The 17,123-nt window shown below is 42.3% G+C and overlaps 1 protein-coding gene across 1 annotated transcript in view; it reads right to left on the reverse strand.

The window, feature by feature from the left end:
* The window catches only part of CABCOCO1 (ciliary associated calcium binding coiled-coil 1), a 166,397-nt gene that overhangs the window by 38,813 nt on the left and 110,461 nt on the right, over positions 1-17,123 (reverse strand). Inside the window, exon 6 of the mRNA XM_033942110.1 lies at positions 13,777-13,896. Coding sequence (XP_033798001.1) covers positions 13,777-13,896 — 120 coding nt within the window. The remainder of the gene's footprint in view (positions 1-13,776; positions 13,897-17,123) is intronic.

Here is a 17,123-nt window from a genome sequence, read left to right on the forward strand (position 1 = left end):
AAAGCACTTTTGTCTTCAAATAAGGTTGTTTCCATGACAGTGGTCAGTAATCTTTAAATACTATTGTTATGGAAACAAGCTCAAGCTAATACTCTGCTTGTCCTAAACAGAAACTAGTATAAGTACAGGAGATAAGGAGGGATATGGACTCATTTTGCTGAAAGCTGTCTTCCTATTTTAATCAAATACTGAAATTCATTTTTCTGTTATTGCATCATTTCTGTTCAGCACCCTAACACTTTACCAGATCTGTTTGTGGTATAATAATGACTGCCTTAACTTCCATCTGTGTCCTCTAAAATGTTAGTTTTGCAAGTAGATAAAAGGATTCAATTATAATTTTAATCCAGTGAATCCTGTGGTAAATTCTTTTCTGTTGCTGCCGCTGGGGATATTGCATATTCCCAGCAGTAGAAACACAGAAATAGTGGGTTCCGACTCAGGCCCACTATCTTTTAATGGGATCAGCAAATGTTTAAAAAGTATCCTCCCAATCCCTAATGCTTAAAAATAAATAAATAAAACGCAATCTCCCCCAACCCGATCCCTGCTCTAATTGAAACACCCCACCATTCCCAATCTCTGATCCTTGCTCAATTTGAAACGCATCCCTGTGGTCCCTGCTGACACCTACTGGTGAACAGTGTGCAGCAACCATCCCTTGTCCCTCCTGCCCCAGTGACTCCTGAAAAAACAAAAAAACACAAAACCAAAAACCTGTATCCATATGTCCCTAATGGGAGACTTCAGCTACCATCATTAGGTTCAAACAATTTTTATTGATGCAAACACAGCAAATACAACACCAACGCACCCCAAAGATGCACAGCACAAATAATAATGCATCATATACAATAATAGAACAAGCATATACAATAAAAGAGTAACATCAACCAAACTCCTTCCCCTTCCTTCTCTACATAGGGTAAGTGAGATTAATGAGGGTGGAAAGGTACCCAAAGCCCTGTACTCTTATGAACCCTAAAAATGTCACACCACCCCTTCCCCCCACCTGAGCCACTTATCCTATCTTTGACTAATTGCCAGAACCTTCAATACACCCCATTTCCCCTCCTCAAACCCCTTCTCTCCTTCCCCCCAATGATACTCTCCACCCCGCCCCACCAGTACTCGCCATTACTCTCCCAACCCAACTAACTAACAAATTAGTACACCCATCTTAAAACCGCACTGCGACCCTTAGGATGTAAGCCTTGCAGATAAGGCTCCCATATATTCAAAAACAACATCTTTCATTTCCTAGACTCTCCGGCATCTCGCGCCTCCCAAATGACCAACTGATGCAATTGGTTCCGCCAATGCCAATATGCCGGAGGGTCCGGAACCGTCCAGCACTGAAGAATACATTTCCTGGCCAGTAAACTCATCTTCCTACACAAAGCTCGATGCCCCCTAGGTAAATGGCCAAAAGCCTCTGCCAAATCCAAGACAAAGTGGTCCGGGGTACTGTGTAAGACTCTCCCAATTAACCCTGACATATAAGAGATTATATGCCTCCAGAAGCGCTGAATAATGGGGCAGAACCAAAAGGCATGTCCCAAAGTATGATCCCTCCGTCCTATATTTATGACATAGTGGTTTAGGAAGACCTCCACTATAAAACATCTGTGTATGAGTGTATTAAGCATGTAAGGATACCCTATAATACGTTTCCCGCAATCAAGCACACGGGGTCACCCCAGGCGTCGCCCTCAAAGTACGGGCTACATCCCAATGTCCCAGATTAATCTGCAATTCCTTTTCCCATTTAACCTTGATGCTCTGGTAGTCCCTCACAGGTTGTAAATCTTGCAAACTAGCATAAATGCTAGAGACCGTAAGAGACGTCCCCTTTTTCTCGAGCAAACAACTCCCGCGGCCTGGCCCCAAGTGCAAACTCAATTGTGCTCTGTTGAGGGATCTCACATAGTGTTTTACTTGATGACATGCAAACTGCGCTACCCAGGTCTCCCCCACCTTAGCTAGTAAATCTGCACAGCTCCCCATCGTCCCCCAAAATATGTTCTAAACTTGTAACTCCTTTCGCTCTCCAGGACAGATATTCTCTTGATTCCTTTCCCGGAGGAAAGGCCAGATTTCCCCGCAAGGGCAAGAGATCAGTGACCGTCGGATCTCTTCCCAAGGCATGCATGTCAGACTTCAAATTGGGTGCATTCCCTTACTTTGCAGCCTGATCCTTAATACCACAAGACTTCAGCTACAGGTCTGTGGGTGCCATTTTTCTAGAGGCAGTTCCTATAGCAAGAGTGACGGGGGTGGGGGGGGGGGGGTGAGAGCTATCTCTGCAGGTGTTGGGGGAGATCCAGGAAGGCATAGAAATGGATTTTCTATTCCATCATTGAAAGTAGTAAAACCTAAGGTGCTCATTTTCAAAGTAGAGAGACTTTTTTTTTTTTTAAGGTATACTGAGGCATCCATCTGCTAAAAATGTCCAAATCCTGATTTTGGAAAGTCAGAATTTGGACATTTCACACTGCAGTTCATTTAAATAGCAAGGGTGTGTGCTGTGGGTGTGTTTTCAGCAGGACTACAGAAGGCACAAAAGTAGGACATCCAACAGCAATTTTCAAATGCAAAGAAACGTCCATATCTAAAAAGAAGGATGTTTTTATCTAAACTTCTTTCAATCACATCCAGTTGACCACTGGCATGACCTTTCATTAATCTCCCAGTGGTTGCTGTCCTCTTCCCTGAAAATGAGACTGGCAAGGAAACCAGGTTCTATGCCAGCTGCAGGTATTATAGATATTCTGAACAAAGCAGCAAACAAGTCAGAAGAGTAGCCTAGTGCAGTGGTTCCCAACCCTGTCCTGGAGGAACACCAGGCCAATTGGGTTTTCAGGCTAGCCCTAATGAATATGCATGAAGCAAATTTGCATGCCTATCACTTCCATCATATGCAAATCTCTCTCATGCATATTCATTAGGGCTAGCCTGAAAACCCGATTGGCCTGGTGTTCCTCCAGGACAGGGTTGGGAATCACTGGCCTAGTGGTTAGTGCAGTGGACTGTGAATCAAAGGACACAAGTTCAAATCCCGTAAACTTTTTTTTTTTTTTTCCTGGGGCTTCCTCTAGGAGCAAAAATACTTTACCTAAAGACATAAGGCACCTGCAAGCCTGAAGTCTATTGAAGTAATGCACATTCAGATACAGCATGCATTTTTTTTGTTTCTGAAGGGATCACATTTACAGTTTCTGCACTAACCACTAGGCTGACATTTTCATAAGAATACTGCCAGACATCCATCCCTGTACCTGATTTTCTACATGTTTCTAATTAAAATTTTAAACATTTCAGTTCGAAAATGGTTGTTTAGGATTAACATCCTTCTCACATCTTTTCGAATAGGGAACCTCAATGTCTTTCCTGTTCAAAAACTGGGAGCTGGATTTCTTTTGGATTTTATGAGAAGAATGTCCCAGTTCTTACTTGGATGTTCTTTCTAAATTGTCCATGTACAAGGGATAAAATCTTTTTGGTGACGGCATCACTGATTCAGAATGCATCAAAGCATGGACTGTGAAACGTGTATGATTTTTTTATCCTTTAAAAATAGTTAAAGGCTCTCTTTTTAGGCAGTCAGACATTTCATAGGATAAAAAAAATTGATCATGTTTTGCCAATTCATGCCATTTTATCATATCAAGCTGAAGATTCTTGTACTTACTCATCAACTTGCTTATCTGGCAAACTGTTCATAGAAATATAGAAACATGATGGCAGATAAAGGCCAAATGGCCCATCCAGTCTGCCCATCCGCATTAACCATTATTTCTTCCTCTATCTAAGAGATCCCATGTGCCTATCCTATGCTTTCTTGAATTCAGACACAGTCTCCGTTTCCATCACCTCTTCCGGGAGACTTTCCATGCATCTACTACCCTTTCTGTAAAAAAAGTTTTTCTTAGATTACTCCTGAGTTTATCACCTCTTAACTTCATCCTATGCCATCTTATTCCAGAGCTTCCTTTCAAATGATAGAGACTCGACTCAAGTGCATTTACGCCACGTAGGTATTTAAACGTCTCTATCATATCTTCCCCTCCCGACTTTCCTCCAAAGTATACATATTGAGATCTTTAAGTCTGTTCCCATATACCTTATGACAAAGACCACACACCATTTCAGTAGCTTTTCTCTGGACCAACTCCATCTTTTTATATCTTTTTGAAGGTATGGTCTCCAGAATTTCACACAATATTCTAAATGAGGTTTCACCAGTGTCTTACACAGGGGTATCAATACCTCCATTTTCCTACTGGCCTTACCTCTCCTTATGCACCCTAGCATTCTTCTAGCATTCACCATCACCTTTTCAACCTGTCTGGCTACCTTAAAATTATCACATACAATCATACCCAAGTCCCGTTCTTCTGTCATGCACATAAATTCTTCACACTCTAAACTATACTGTTCCCTCGGGTTTTTGCAGCCTAAATGCATGATCTTGCATTTCTTAGCTGCCAAATTTCAGACCATTCTTCAAGCTTTGCCAGGTCTTTCTTCAAGTTATTCACACCGTCCAGCATGTCTTCTCTATTGCAGATTTTTGTATCATCTGCAAAGAGGCAAATCTTACCCGACAACCCTTCAGCAATATCGTTTATAAAAATGTTAAAAATAGGCCCAAGAACAGAATCTTGAGGCACACCATTGGTAACATCCCTTTCCTCAGAGCGATCTCCATTGATCACTACCCCCTGTTGCCTTCCACTCAACCAGTTCTTGACCCAGTCCTTCACTTTGGGACCCATCCCGAGGGCACTCAGTTTATTTATTAGACGTCTGTGTGGAACACTGTCAAAGGTTTTGCTAAAATCTAAATACACCATATCTAGCACATATCCTCTATACAATTCTCTGGTCACCCAGTCAAAGAAATTGATCAGATTTGTCTGACAAGACCTACCTCTAGTGAATCCATGTTGCCTCCGGTCCTGTAATCCAGAAACTTGACCATTCTCTGTTTTAAAAGTGTTTCCATTAATTTGATTATCACAGAAGTCAGACTTACCAGCCTGTAATTCCATATTTATTCCCTACTTCCACTTTTGTGGAGAGGGACCACATCCGCCCTTCGCCAGTCTTCCGGTACCACTCCTGACTCTAGAGATTCGTTGAAAAGGTCAGTCAGCGAAGCTACCAGAACTTCCCTAAGTTCCTTCAGCACCTTAGAATGTATACCATCTGGCCCCATTGCTTTGTCTACCTTTATTTTAGCTAGCTCAGCATGAACACAACCCTCTGAAAATCAATCAGTCTATTACTCCTCCATCCCTATACATGTTTGTCTTCTGCGGTCCCACTTGATTCCTCAATACTTGCTCATTAGTTTCTAGGAAATCTCCTATCGTCTTTGAAGGAATATATTATATTTTATTCACCAGAGGTATATTTTGAGGGAAATTTTAACATTTCAATCAAATATTTCTTAAAGCATCTAAAGGAGAAATCCCAGAAGATTTTGGAAAGATCAAGAAACAAAAATTCAATCTTCTATTATAATTCTCTAACATTTTAATCTTCTTATTAAGTACTTGAGTATCTTTAAGTATAGATGTTGAAACATCTTTTAAAGTTCTCATTTCTTCTTTTAACGATGTCAGTTGTGTGGTAAATTCATATTTTGTCCCTGCCAAGGTTTCTGATAAAGTATCAATCTTACTTACAAGAGAAGATATTTCTTTGGTTAAAGTGTTCACCTTCATATCAAGTTTCTGGAGAGCATGCCATATGCTCTCTAATACCACCTCAGGCATTTTCTTGCTGATGAAAATATCAGACTGATCCACTGATTTGCTACTTTGCCCCAATAATCCTACTGCAGAATCATTCCCACAGGAGGCTCTAATTCAGCGATTTCTGCCGAAGGAAACCCCTCCAGACTTGCAGGGGCTCCAGGGTTTCAAGTGAAAGTCAGGATGGATTCTCACCTTTAAAAAAAAAGATAATGTACTTGCCCTGGTAAGATCTTTTCCAGTAGATAGGTGAGCCTTTTTACACAAGTGGGTAGTGTCCCCATGGCTGCGTTTCATTTGCATAAGGAATCCAGTTTGGATTTTTCTCTGTGCCTCTTCTGTACTTCACTGAGCTCCTTAGCTCCACCTACAGTTAGTACCCAAGCACTAAGAGCCACCAAATCATCGTGAAATAGAGACACCCAGACCAATCAAGATCATAAATAACTGTTCTGCTCAAAGGAGTAACATCAGAATATCAGCTGCAAACAGCTGGCAAAACCTCAAGGGAACTCAGAAACTACTCCCGCCTAAAGAGGAACATAGATACACTATACTCCCTAGCCCCCAAGGGGTGTTATCCAAGGCAGAACTTGGAGATGCATCAAACAAAATGAGATAATAGGCACAGGAAGGACAGGGTGGGAGTCTAAAATATCACACCTATCTGATGGAAAAGAGCTTATCAGGGTAAGTACATAATCTCTTATTCCAGTGCAATAGGTAAGACATTCTAGACAAGTGGGCGTATAAAAGCAGTCCCCAAAAAGCCAGGACAGGCTGACTGCACTGACCCTTAAGACTGAGGACCCCAAAGGCAGAGTCCTGTCTTGCTGTCACATGTATTCTGCAAACAGCGCAAATGGGTATACAGAGGACCACATTGCCGCCGTGCAAATCTCCTCAGGGGAAACAGTTCTAGCTTCATCCATGAGGAAACCAAACATCTAGAAGAATGTGCTTGGATGGAAACAGGAGACTGTAAAAACGCTAGAGCAAGCTTGGTCCTTTTTTAAGGACACAGTCACCGAGGCGCAAAATCTATATATACCGTGTATCAACAAGGGATCCAAGAGAGAAAAGAACAAGGAACCGGCATGACTCACTGTAGAGGTGAAAGAAGCAATCAGAGACAAGAAAACTTCGTTTAAGGAATGGAAAAGGTCAAGAATGACCGAAAACTGGAATAAGCACAAACAGCATCAACGCAGGTGCCATAAGTCGGTAAAAGGGGCCAAAAGAGACTACGAGGAAAAATAGCCAAGGAGGTGAAAAACTTCAAGCCATTCTTTCAATACATTAAAGGGAAACGACCCGTGAAGGAAGCGGTGGGACTGTTGGATGACCATGGAATAAAGGGCGTGCTAATGGAGGACAAAGCAATCGCAGACAAACTGAACACATTTTTTGCATCTGTATTTACCAAAGAGGATATACACAGCATACAGGAACCGATCAGACTATATGCTGGAAACGAAGACGGGAAAAAGGGTTGCCGGAAACAAGGTTGACGGTCAGTCTAGAAGAGGTATGCAGGCAGATCGATAGGATCAAAAACGATAAACCCCCGGGACCGGATGGCATCCATCAGAGGGTTACCAAGGAACTGAAAGGGACTATAGCTGAACTGCTTCAACTAATAGCCAATCTGTCGATCAAATCAGGAAAGATTCTGGAAGACTGGAATGTGGCGAATGTTACGCCGATTTTCAAAAAAGGTTTGAGGGGAGATCTGGGAAACTACAGACCGGTGAGTCTGACCTCGGTACCGAGAAAGATGGTAGAGGCACTAATAAAGGACAGCATCATTGATCACCTTGATGGACATGGTCTGATGAGGACCAGCCAGCACAGTTTCAGCAAAGGCAGATCTGTTTGACAAACTTGCTGCACTTCTTTGAGGGAGTAAACAGGCAGATAGACAAGGGCGACCCGGTCAGCACTGTATATCTGGATTTTCAGAAGGCGTTGAACAAGGTTCTGCATGAATGACTACTTTGGAAAATTGCGAGCCATGGAATCGAGGGTGAAATACTCAAGTGGATTAAAAACTGGCTGGAGCATAAGAAACAGAGTGGGGTAAATGGACAATATTCGGACTGGAAGAGCGTCGCCAGTGGGATGCCGCAGGGCTCGGTGCTTGGACCCGTGCTCTTCAACATCTTTATAAACGATCTGGACATTTGTACGACGAGTGAGGTGATTAAATTTGCGGATGACACAAAGTTATTCAGAGTAGTGAAGACACAGGGGGATTGCGAAGATCTGCAACGTGACATAATGAAGCTGGAGAAATGGGCATTGACATGGCAAATGAGGTTCAACGTGGATAAGTGAAAAGTGATGCATCTAGGCAACAAAAATCTCATGCATGAATACAGGATGTTCGGGGCAGTACTTGGAGAGACCTCCCAGGAAAGAAACTTGGAAGTTCTGATCGACAAGTCGATGAAGCCATTGGCACAATGCGCTGTGGTGGCAAAAAGGGTGAACAGAATGCTAGGAATGATAAAGAAGGGGATCACGAACAGATTGGAGAAGGTTATCATGCCATTGTACCGGGCCACAGTGCGCCCTCACCTGAGTACTGAATGAAGTACTCGAAAGGGTCCAGAGAAAAGCAACTAAAATGGTTAAGGGGCTGGAGGAGTTGCCGTACAGTGAAAGATTAGAGAAACTGGGCCTTTTCTCCCTCAAACAAAGGAGATTGAGAAGGTACATGATTGAAACATTCAAGGTACTGAAGGGAATAGACTTAGTAGATAAGGACAGGTTGTTCACCTTCTCCAAGGCCATGTGAGTGGACTGCTGGGCATGATGGACCACTGCTCTGACCAAGCAGCGGCAATTCTTATGTTCTTAAGCATGCAGACTGATGAAAAGGCTTTACAGATTGATCTGGAAATCCACATTAAATTTCATCTGCCATTTGGACACCCAGTCTTCCAATTGCCTAAGGCCTGTCTGCAATTTTTCACAATCCGCATGTGTTTTAACAACTTTGAACAGTTTAGTGTCATCTGCAAATTTAATCACCTCACTTGTTGTTCCAATTTCCAGATCCTTTTATAAATAAGTTAAATAGCACTGGTCCCAGTACAGACCCCTGCGGCACTCCACTGTTTACTCTCCTCCATTGAGAAAAAAGACCATTTAACCCTACCCTCTGTTTTCTATCCGATAACCAATTCCTAATCCACAACTGAACTTTACCACCTAGCCCATGACACTTTAATTTTCTCAGGAGCCTCTCGTGAGGAACTTTATCAAAAGCTTTCCGAAAATCTAGATACAATATATCAACCGGCTCACCTTTATCCACATGCAAACAAGGACCACCGCTTATAATCGCTGGCCAAAAAACTCCCATAAAACATTTATTAATCTACTAGTTGTTTAGCCCGTTACATTAATGGGTTCCTAGAATAGATGTATAGACTTAGGCATTTCTTTCTCTTTCTTTCTGTCTCTTTCCCCCTGTCTGGTTTACTTTTACCTCCCCCCTGTCCAGCAGTAGCCCTTACCTGCGCCCCCTTGTCTAGCAGCACCCCTTCCCTGCTCCCCTGTCCAGGAGTAGCCCTTCTCCCTTCCTTTTACTTTCCCCCTGTCCAGCAGCACCCTTTCCCTACTCCCCCTGTCCAGCAGCACCCCTTCCCTGCTCCCCTTGTTCAGAAGCACCCCTTCTACTTTCCTTTTACCTCCCCCCTGTCCAGCAGTACCCCTTCTCTGCTCGCTGGCCTGCGGTGTACACATGAGTGGTAGCTACAGTGCTGCCATTTCTCGGCTAGGTTTGCTGGCTGCTATTTCCCCTCTACGCGATCGGTGCCGAGAACAGCTGGAGGCTGTGGTCGTCTGAACTGTCGGAAGGGGGAGGAAGCGGGCATTGGGCCAAGTCAGCCATAGGTGAGTTTCTGGGTGGCAGGGGACGCATCTACAATGCGTCTTCCGTTGCCTGTTGCATGTGGAAAGCTCTGGTCTCGCCCTTCCGTTCCTGAAATGAAATGGAGACCATGGGTACTGTGATGCTGTGGGCTGGGGATTGAGCCTGGATCTAGCTTTTTCTATTGCAGTATTGGGCTCTAGAACTGATATACTGTAGGTGGAGCTAAGGAGCTCAGTGAAGTACAGAAGAGGCACAGAGAAAAATCGGAACCGGATTACTTCTGCAGATGGCACACGACCATGGAGACACTACCCACTTGTCTAGAATGTTTCACCTATTGCACTGGAACAGACTTTATGGACCAGTGTGAATTGTGATTGGTTGGCATATATTATACTGGCCAATGCAGATACTCCTACACTCAAGCTGTTAAACTACTGTATATTCTGTATGGTTATAGTATAGACTAGAGCATGAAAGGCCCTGAAAATGTAAGTGTGTGCAGCTGACAACACTCTAGTCCAGTGTTCTTCAACCTTTTTACACCCGTGGACCGGCAGAAAAAAAATAATTATTTTGTGGATCGGCAAACTACTAGGACTAAAATTTAAAAATCCCGTTTCCGCCCCATCTCCGCGAGCTCGGTCCCCACAAATCATCTGATCCCATCCACACAAGCCTCAGTTATGATTTTATATTGAATGTATTTTATTAAAGTATAAAAAGAAACAATATTCTGTAGAATTGTCATTTTATAAATACAAATAATTCAGAGCAAGGATCAACAAAACCCCTGTCTCCCCTCCCCTTCACATATATCCCCTCTACTATCAAGAAAACTGAACAAGCCAAATTATTACAGAATGCTACACAGAAATATCATGCTAACAGAATACTGAAGAAACACATGACAGGAATAGTTTTAGGGGAGTGCAACTAGGGCAACTGCCCCCTGGTCAGAGAGCGCCCTAAGCCAGCTGAAAGCTAAAGAAGCACTGCCTGGGTTTTGCAGTCCCCAGTTATGTCTAACACCAGCTCTAGCAGGATATATATTTCAAATCTGATATATTCTAATCACAAAATAGAAATAAAATTATTTTTTTCTACCTTTTGTCGTCTCTGATTTCTGCTTTCAATCTTTTTTTCACTCTCTTCCTTCCAGCGTATGCCCTCTCTGTCTCTTCAATCCAGCATCTGCCCCTTCCATCCACTATCTGTCCTCTCCCCCTTCCATATGGTATCTGTCTTCTTTCTATGTCCCTCTCCCCTTTCCATCCAGCTTGTGCCCCTCTCTCCTATTTACATGATTCATTCCAGCTTCACTGCTCTCTTCATTTTTATCTCTCCTACACCAGATCTATCATCGTTGTCCCTCTGCTTATTTTTCTGCTGACCCCTTCCTATCATCAATCTCTCTACTTTCTCATGCCTGTGTCTTCCCTTCCCCTCCTCTAATCTCTCTGCCAGCTGTTTCCTTCCTTTTTTCATTCTCCCTTCCCTCCTCCTCCTGTCCAGCAGTAACTCTCTTCCCTTCCTCCCCTCCCAGCAGCATCTCTCCGTCTCCCTCTCCAGTAGCAGCTGTCCCTTTTTTTTCCTGGCCCAGCAGCTTCCCAGATTCCTTTCCCTCCTCCCCTCCCAGATGCATCTCTCCTTCTTCTTCTTCTCCTTCTCCCTCTCCAGTAGCAGCTGTCCCTTTTTTTTCCTGGCCCAGCAGCTTCCCAGATTCCTTTCCCTCCTCCCCTCCCAGAAGCATCTCTCCTTCTCCCTTTCCAGTAGCAGCTGTCCCTTTTTTCCCCTGCTCAGCAGCTTCCCAGACTGATAGTGGTTTTCTCCCCTCCCAGCAGCTCTTCTTACTTCCCAGCGCAGCGATTCACGAAGGCAGCCTCGGGTCCTTTGTTGTGTCGCGCCGCCTCTGAGGAAAGAGGAAGTTGCATCATCAGAGGCAGCCGCGACTCAGCAAAAGCCCCGAGGCTGCCTTCGTGAATCGCTGCGCTGGGAAGTAAAGGAGAGCTGCAGAGAGGGGAGAAAGCCACTGTCGGAGGCTCCCCAAGATCTCTCCAGCCCAGCGCACGCTTCCGATGCTGATCTTGCCGGTCCTGCGCGGACCGGCAGGAAGTTCAAATGAGTCAATCTTGCCGGTCCTGCGCGGACCGGTACCGGTCCGCGGACCGGCGGTTGAAGAACTGTGCTCTAGTCTACACAGAGGTCATTTCTCAGAAGAATACATCAATTCACATTGGCTACCAATTCAAGAAAGAATACTATTTAAATTCTACTGCATGCTAGTTAAATCCTTAAACGGAGACTGCCCAACCTACTTGAACAATCACATCATCCAAATTACCTCTTCCAGACGTAGAAAAACACACACCCCATTCACACACCCTCCAATCAAAGAAGTCAAACTGAAAAAACTATACGATGGCCTCCTAGCCACTCAAGCAGCAAAACTAGATAACCAAATCTCCAATCTACTGATAACCACCCCAGACTACAAGATGTTCAGAAAAGAAATAAAAACTATACTCTTCAAGAAACCCCTGAAACAGTCTTAACATCACAAATATCTTCCTTCCTCCCACCTTATTCTTGTCCCACAGATACTACCTGTCCTACTCCTTAACTTCTCTATAAATCACCAATTGATCTTCCATTGTAACCCTCCGTTTATTACTCTTTTGTAATCCGCCTTGAACGGCAAAGTAATGGCGGAATAGAAATATCTAATATAATGTAATGTAATATGTTCTGAAATGAGAGCAAAAGTGCCTTGCCAATTGGAAATGCTGCATATGTGGAGAGCTGAGGAGACATCTTAACAGCATCTCACATATGAGAATGTCATCTGTCAGAAGATAATGCTCAAGGACAAGTCTCTGCGAGTCATATCAGAGAGAAATATACAGCTTCTGAGTTTTGTGTGGAGGATGACTATAAGAATTAGATGAGAATGCAGAGATTAAGAGATGATTAAGCAGTCTTCATATGCTAAGAAATGACCAGCTAACTGACCCCCCCCTCCCAACAGGAACTCCTCATGGAAGGGCTCCAGCACCTGCTGCTCCTAGTCAATGAAGGATGTCCTTGGTAGGATTAGGATTTACCGTTTGCCTGAGGGTCTGGAACTGACCACATCACTTCTGTCTCTCGCAAAACATCTGGAAACCACCATATGTTTTGACCAAAAAAACAATTCTGCTCTAAGGGGAGAAGGGGCAGGGAGTGTACAAGGGGAAATAAGGAGAGGGTACCAAGCAGAGACATATTTGATAGTAAATGACAGACCAATATGGTTATAAAAGGCCAAGGGCTGGTAATCAGATCTCCTCTAGTCAGCAACACCATGATCTGTCCCACCAGACAAGTAAGATCAGCATCTGTATATAATTTATAGCAGCTGTAAATGGCTAAGTTTATAAGTATCAATATGCACACTGACAAGCTTTGCAAAATGCATTCTATATATGTGTAAACCACTGTACTGTCTATACCGTGCTCCCAATATACCTCTTTTATACATGTGGCAATATAAACATAGTGGGCAGATCTATATATAAAACACCATCTTTCTAAAACTGCATTTTCTGCTTGGATACAATTTACATGTGCAAATTGTGATAAGCCTTTTAACATTAACTTCCTAGTTTAGGGCTCCTTTTACAAAGCCGTGATAGAGGTCTCTACTGTGGGATGGTTAAGTAAATGTTCCGATGCTCATAGGAATTCTATGAGTGTCGGAGCATTTACCTCGCTGGTCCACAGTAGAAACCTCTACTACAGCTTTGTAAAAGCCAGTGTTAATGGCTTAGGTGAAAGCCACATCCCTCAGACTTGCTAAAATGGCATAGAGATTTTACAATGCACATACTTTTAGCCAGATTCTTGGCAGTATATCCAGTCTGGGGATATGCACAACATTGAACAATTGAATTTTTCATATGCATGCACAGTGCTTTCTTATATTTCCCTGCAACAAGGGTTATTGAAAACTGGTCCCTAATTCTATCATGCATTACTATATTTATGACACTAGTGATACATGCTAAGGATTCTCAGAAAGATTTCCTATAGGTTGTTCACTCATTGAAACCCCTATAAGTAAAACTAATTAAATTAAAGCACTAGTCTTACCACAATTTCCTGTATTTCAGGGATTGATTCTACACAACTTGAATACATATCATATGTTATGGCTTCTTCCAGAGGAGCTGGGAAAGGAATATCTGCTGGATTTACAATTTCTATTATTTCCTGTTAAGGACAAACAAAAATCTTCATGTTAGGACCATGTATTATTTAAATTTATGTCCTTTGTTGGCAAATCAGCCAGTCATTAGCATTATCCTACTGGGGCTACACAGTCTGCCAAAGCAGCTCGCAGCTGTCACAGGAAGCTGGGTAGGGCTGGATTCTACAAACGGCTCCCATATCAGCGGATGCCTAAAAATCAGTCACTGATTGCATGTCAATCACACAACGGCGCTGTTTGTAGAACTGCGGCTACCTCAAACAAAGGTGCCGGAAATGTAGGCCAGGGTTTTGAAGGCCTACATTTTCTGGTGCCTATGTTAGACATGAATCATGTTTATGGAGGCGCCTACATTTGTTCCGGCATTATCGACACCTACTTTGACCTTAGAGGTTCTAAGGCACTTCCATAGATGTGATGAAGGTATATACATTTTTTAAATCATTTTTAAATCATTTTTTAACAGCTTTGCCAATTAAGTTAGACGCCAGTAGGGCGCCTAACTTGCAACTAACTTAAGGTGCTGTTTATAGAATATGCCCCATAATGGCTACCAAGAATTCACTTAGGCAGGGGCAACATATCTATCAGGTCCGTAGTTGGTCTGCAGCAACATGTGACCATGTTCAACCCAACCAGCATAAAGCCCATACCTTTAAAATTCCTTATACATTTAATGAAATACAAAAAGAAATCAATATTATAAATTTAAGAACAATATCTGATGTTTATAACATGATGAACATGACAATGAACCACTCTGTGTAGAATTACAAAACAGAATGTATTTCCTCTCCATATGTAAGAAAGGATTTAATCAAATCATTTATTTTGCTACTTATTAAAAGTTAGTAGATTGATTGTTCTTTGTTATTTAAACCTGCAAACTTAATTCAACCTTAACAGCTTTGGTAATAAACAGCAAGGCTTTAAAGTCAGCAAACAAGGTCAATTTGAGTACTCTAAGAACTGCAGAAAATGTGTGGATATTTGAAGGTATGAGTCTTCCAAAAGCGTATTTCTTTACATCACTGTCTGTAACTAAAGTGAATCATTCATTAATGTTTAAGAATTCTTACATTTTTCCAGCTCACAGTCTGTCTCAAATACAATACACATGTGCCAGAATGATTAAAAACAGTTTTTCACTACAGGAAATTACATTTAAGTGAAGGAAGCACAGGCAGGATCAGATTTATTTATATTCTTGTAGAGTATAGCCAACATTCTGAGGTTTAGGAATACATTTACTGATCAAACAAAATGAGCCTTTTTTGTTATACTTTTCAATTTTATTTTGAATTAGTGTTTTAATTTACAAATTAAATCCAAATTATCTTCTAAATGCCTAAGTATATTGTTATATTTGTAAACAGTTTAATAACCAGAGCAAAATAAATAACGGTGGAGTGATTTGAACCTCTAGGACTATAAGAGCATAAAAAGTGCCTTGCTGGATCATACTAATGGTCCACTGAGCCCAGAATCCTGTCTCTAACAGGACCAACCTAGGCCACTTGGTACTAACCAGCTGATTTTCACAAATAATAATGTTTAAAAGTGGGAAGAGGAGACCTGCCCCTCAAGGTAGCCCCACTCCTGTAACTGGCCTCAGAGCCTATGAAAGAAAGCTGGTCCTGTTCAGTTCAGTGTTGAGAAACTTACATTGGCAGCTTGAGGAGGTTCCTGACGAAGGGTCCTTTCCAAAACTGAAGTTCAGTAGAACCGTGGCTGCTTCTCAAATATGGGCAGATGAACAAATTGAAGATAGCAAAAAAAATTTAAAACCAGAACAATTAGCGGAATCTGCCATCTTTTTATCACAAGTTAAGTCCTTATATTGTCTTAATTATTTTCAGGGCTGTGCAGCGAGATTGCGTGCTTGTGAGATTGGGTTTCATTTTCACTTATATTTAATTTGGAGTGTGTTTGCACTTATTCACATTATGATGCACGTGGGAAGATCCTATGATGGTGTGATGCATTGAGTTTTATGCTCATGAATGGGTTGAAGTATTGAACGCTTGCCGTTTATTTGACTTATGCAATCCATACTGAGGTCTAAAAATTTAAAAATTAATTTATATTGTTATATGAGTAGATTTGAGGTGGAACCTTTTCTCCTAATCACCATAATATCTAAGAACTAATATCGGGTTCATTTTTGAGGTGTTCTATTCTCGGGTTCTGTGGTTTGATTGGTCCTGTAGATGGGATAATTCTATAAAGTGGGCGCGTTTATCTATTGATGAGTTACAGCAAGTGAAGCATGCTAGTACAAGGACTGCGGCCATTTCAGCAGTGGGGGAGTAGTTATGTAATAACTTGGTTGGACGAATGAGAATAACAATATTTAGAGTTTTAAAAAGTTATTAAAACATCTCTTTTTATAGAAGTTGTTTAAGTGGTTAAGAAGCAGTGACTAAAGAAATAAAGAATTATGGATATGTTATTGTATATTGTTTATTATGTTTTATATTGTTTTCTTTTGTGTATCTTTTAAGTAAAATTATGTTTGTATTTTGTAACTTGTTTAAGTATAATCAGGATGTAGACCTTTTAAATAAGAACTTAAGAACATAAGAATTGCCGCTGCTGGGTCAGACCAGTGGTCCATCATGCCCAGCAATCCGCTCATGTGGCGGCCCTCTGGTCAAAGACCAGCACCCTAACTGAAACTAGCCCTACCAGTGTACATCCTTGTTCAGCAGGAACTTGTCTAACTTTGTCTTGAATCCCTGGAGGGTGTTTTCTCCTATGACAGAATCCGGAAGAGCATTCCAGTTTTCTACCACTCTCTGGGTGAAGAAGAACTTCCTTATTTTTGAACGGAATCTATCCCCTTTCAACTTTAGAGAGTGCTCTCTCGTTCTCCCTACCTTGGAGAGGGTGAACAACCTGTCCTTATCTACTAAGTCTATCCCCTTCAGTACCTTGAATGTTTCGATCATATCCCCTCTCAATCTCCTCTGTTCGAGGGAGAAGAGGCCCAGTTTCTCTAACCTTTCGCTGTACGGCAGCTCCTCCAACCCCTTAACAATCTTAGTCGCTCTCTTCTGGATTTTTTCGAGTAGCACCGTGTCCTTCTTCATGTACGATGACCCGTGCTGTACGCAGTACTCCAGGTGAGGGCACACCATGGCCCGGTACAGCGGCATGATAACCTTCTCTGATTTGTTTGTGATCCCCTTCTTTATTATTCCTAGCATTCTGTTCGCCCTTTTCGCCG

Source organism: Geotrypetes seraphini, chromosome 4, assembly GCF_902459505.1.
Source record: "Geotrypetes seraphini chromosome 4, aGeoSer1.1, whole genome shotgun sequence".
Lineage (NCBI taxonomy): Eukaryota > Metazoa > Chordata > Amphibia > Gymnophiona > Dermophiidae > Geotrypetes > Geotrypetes seraphini.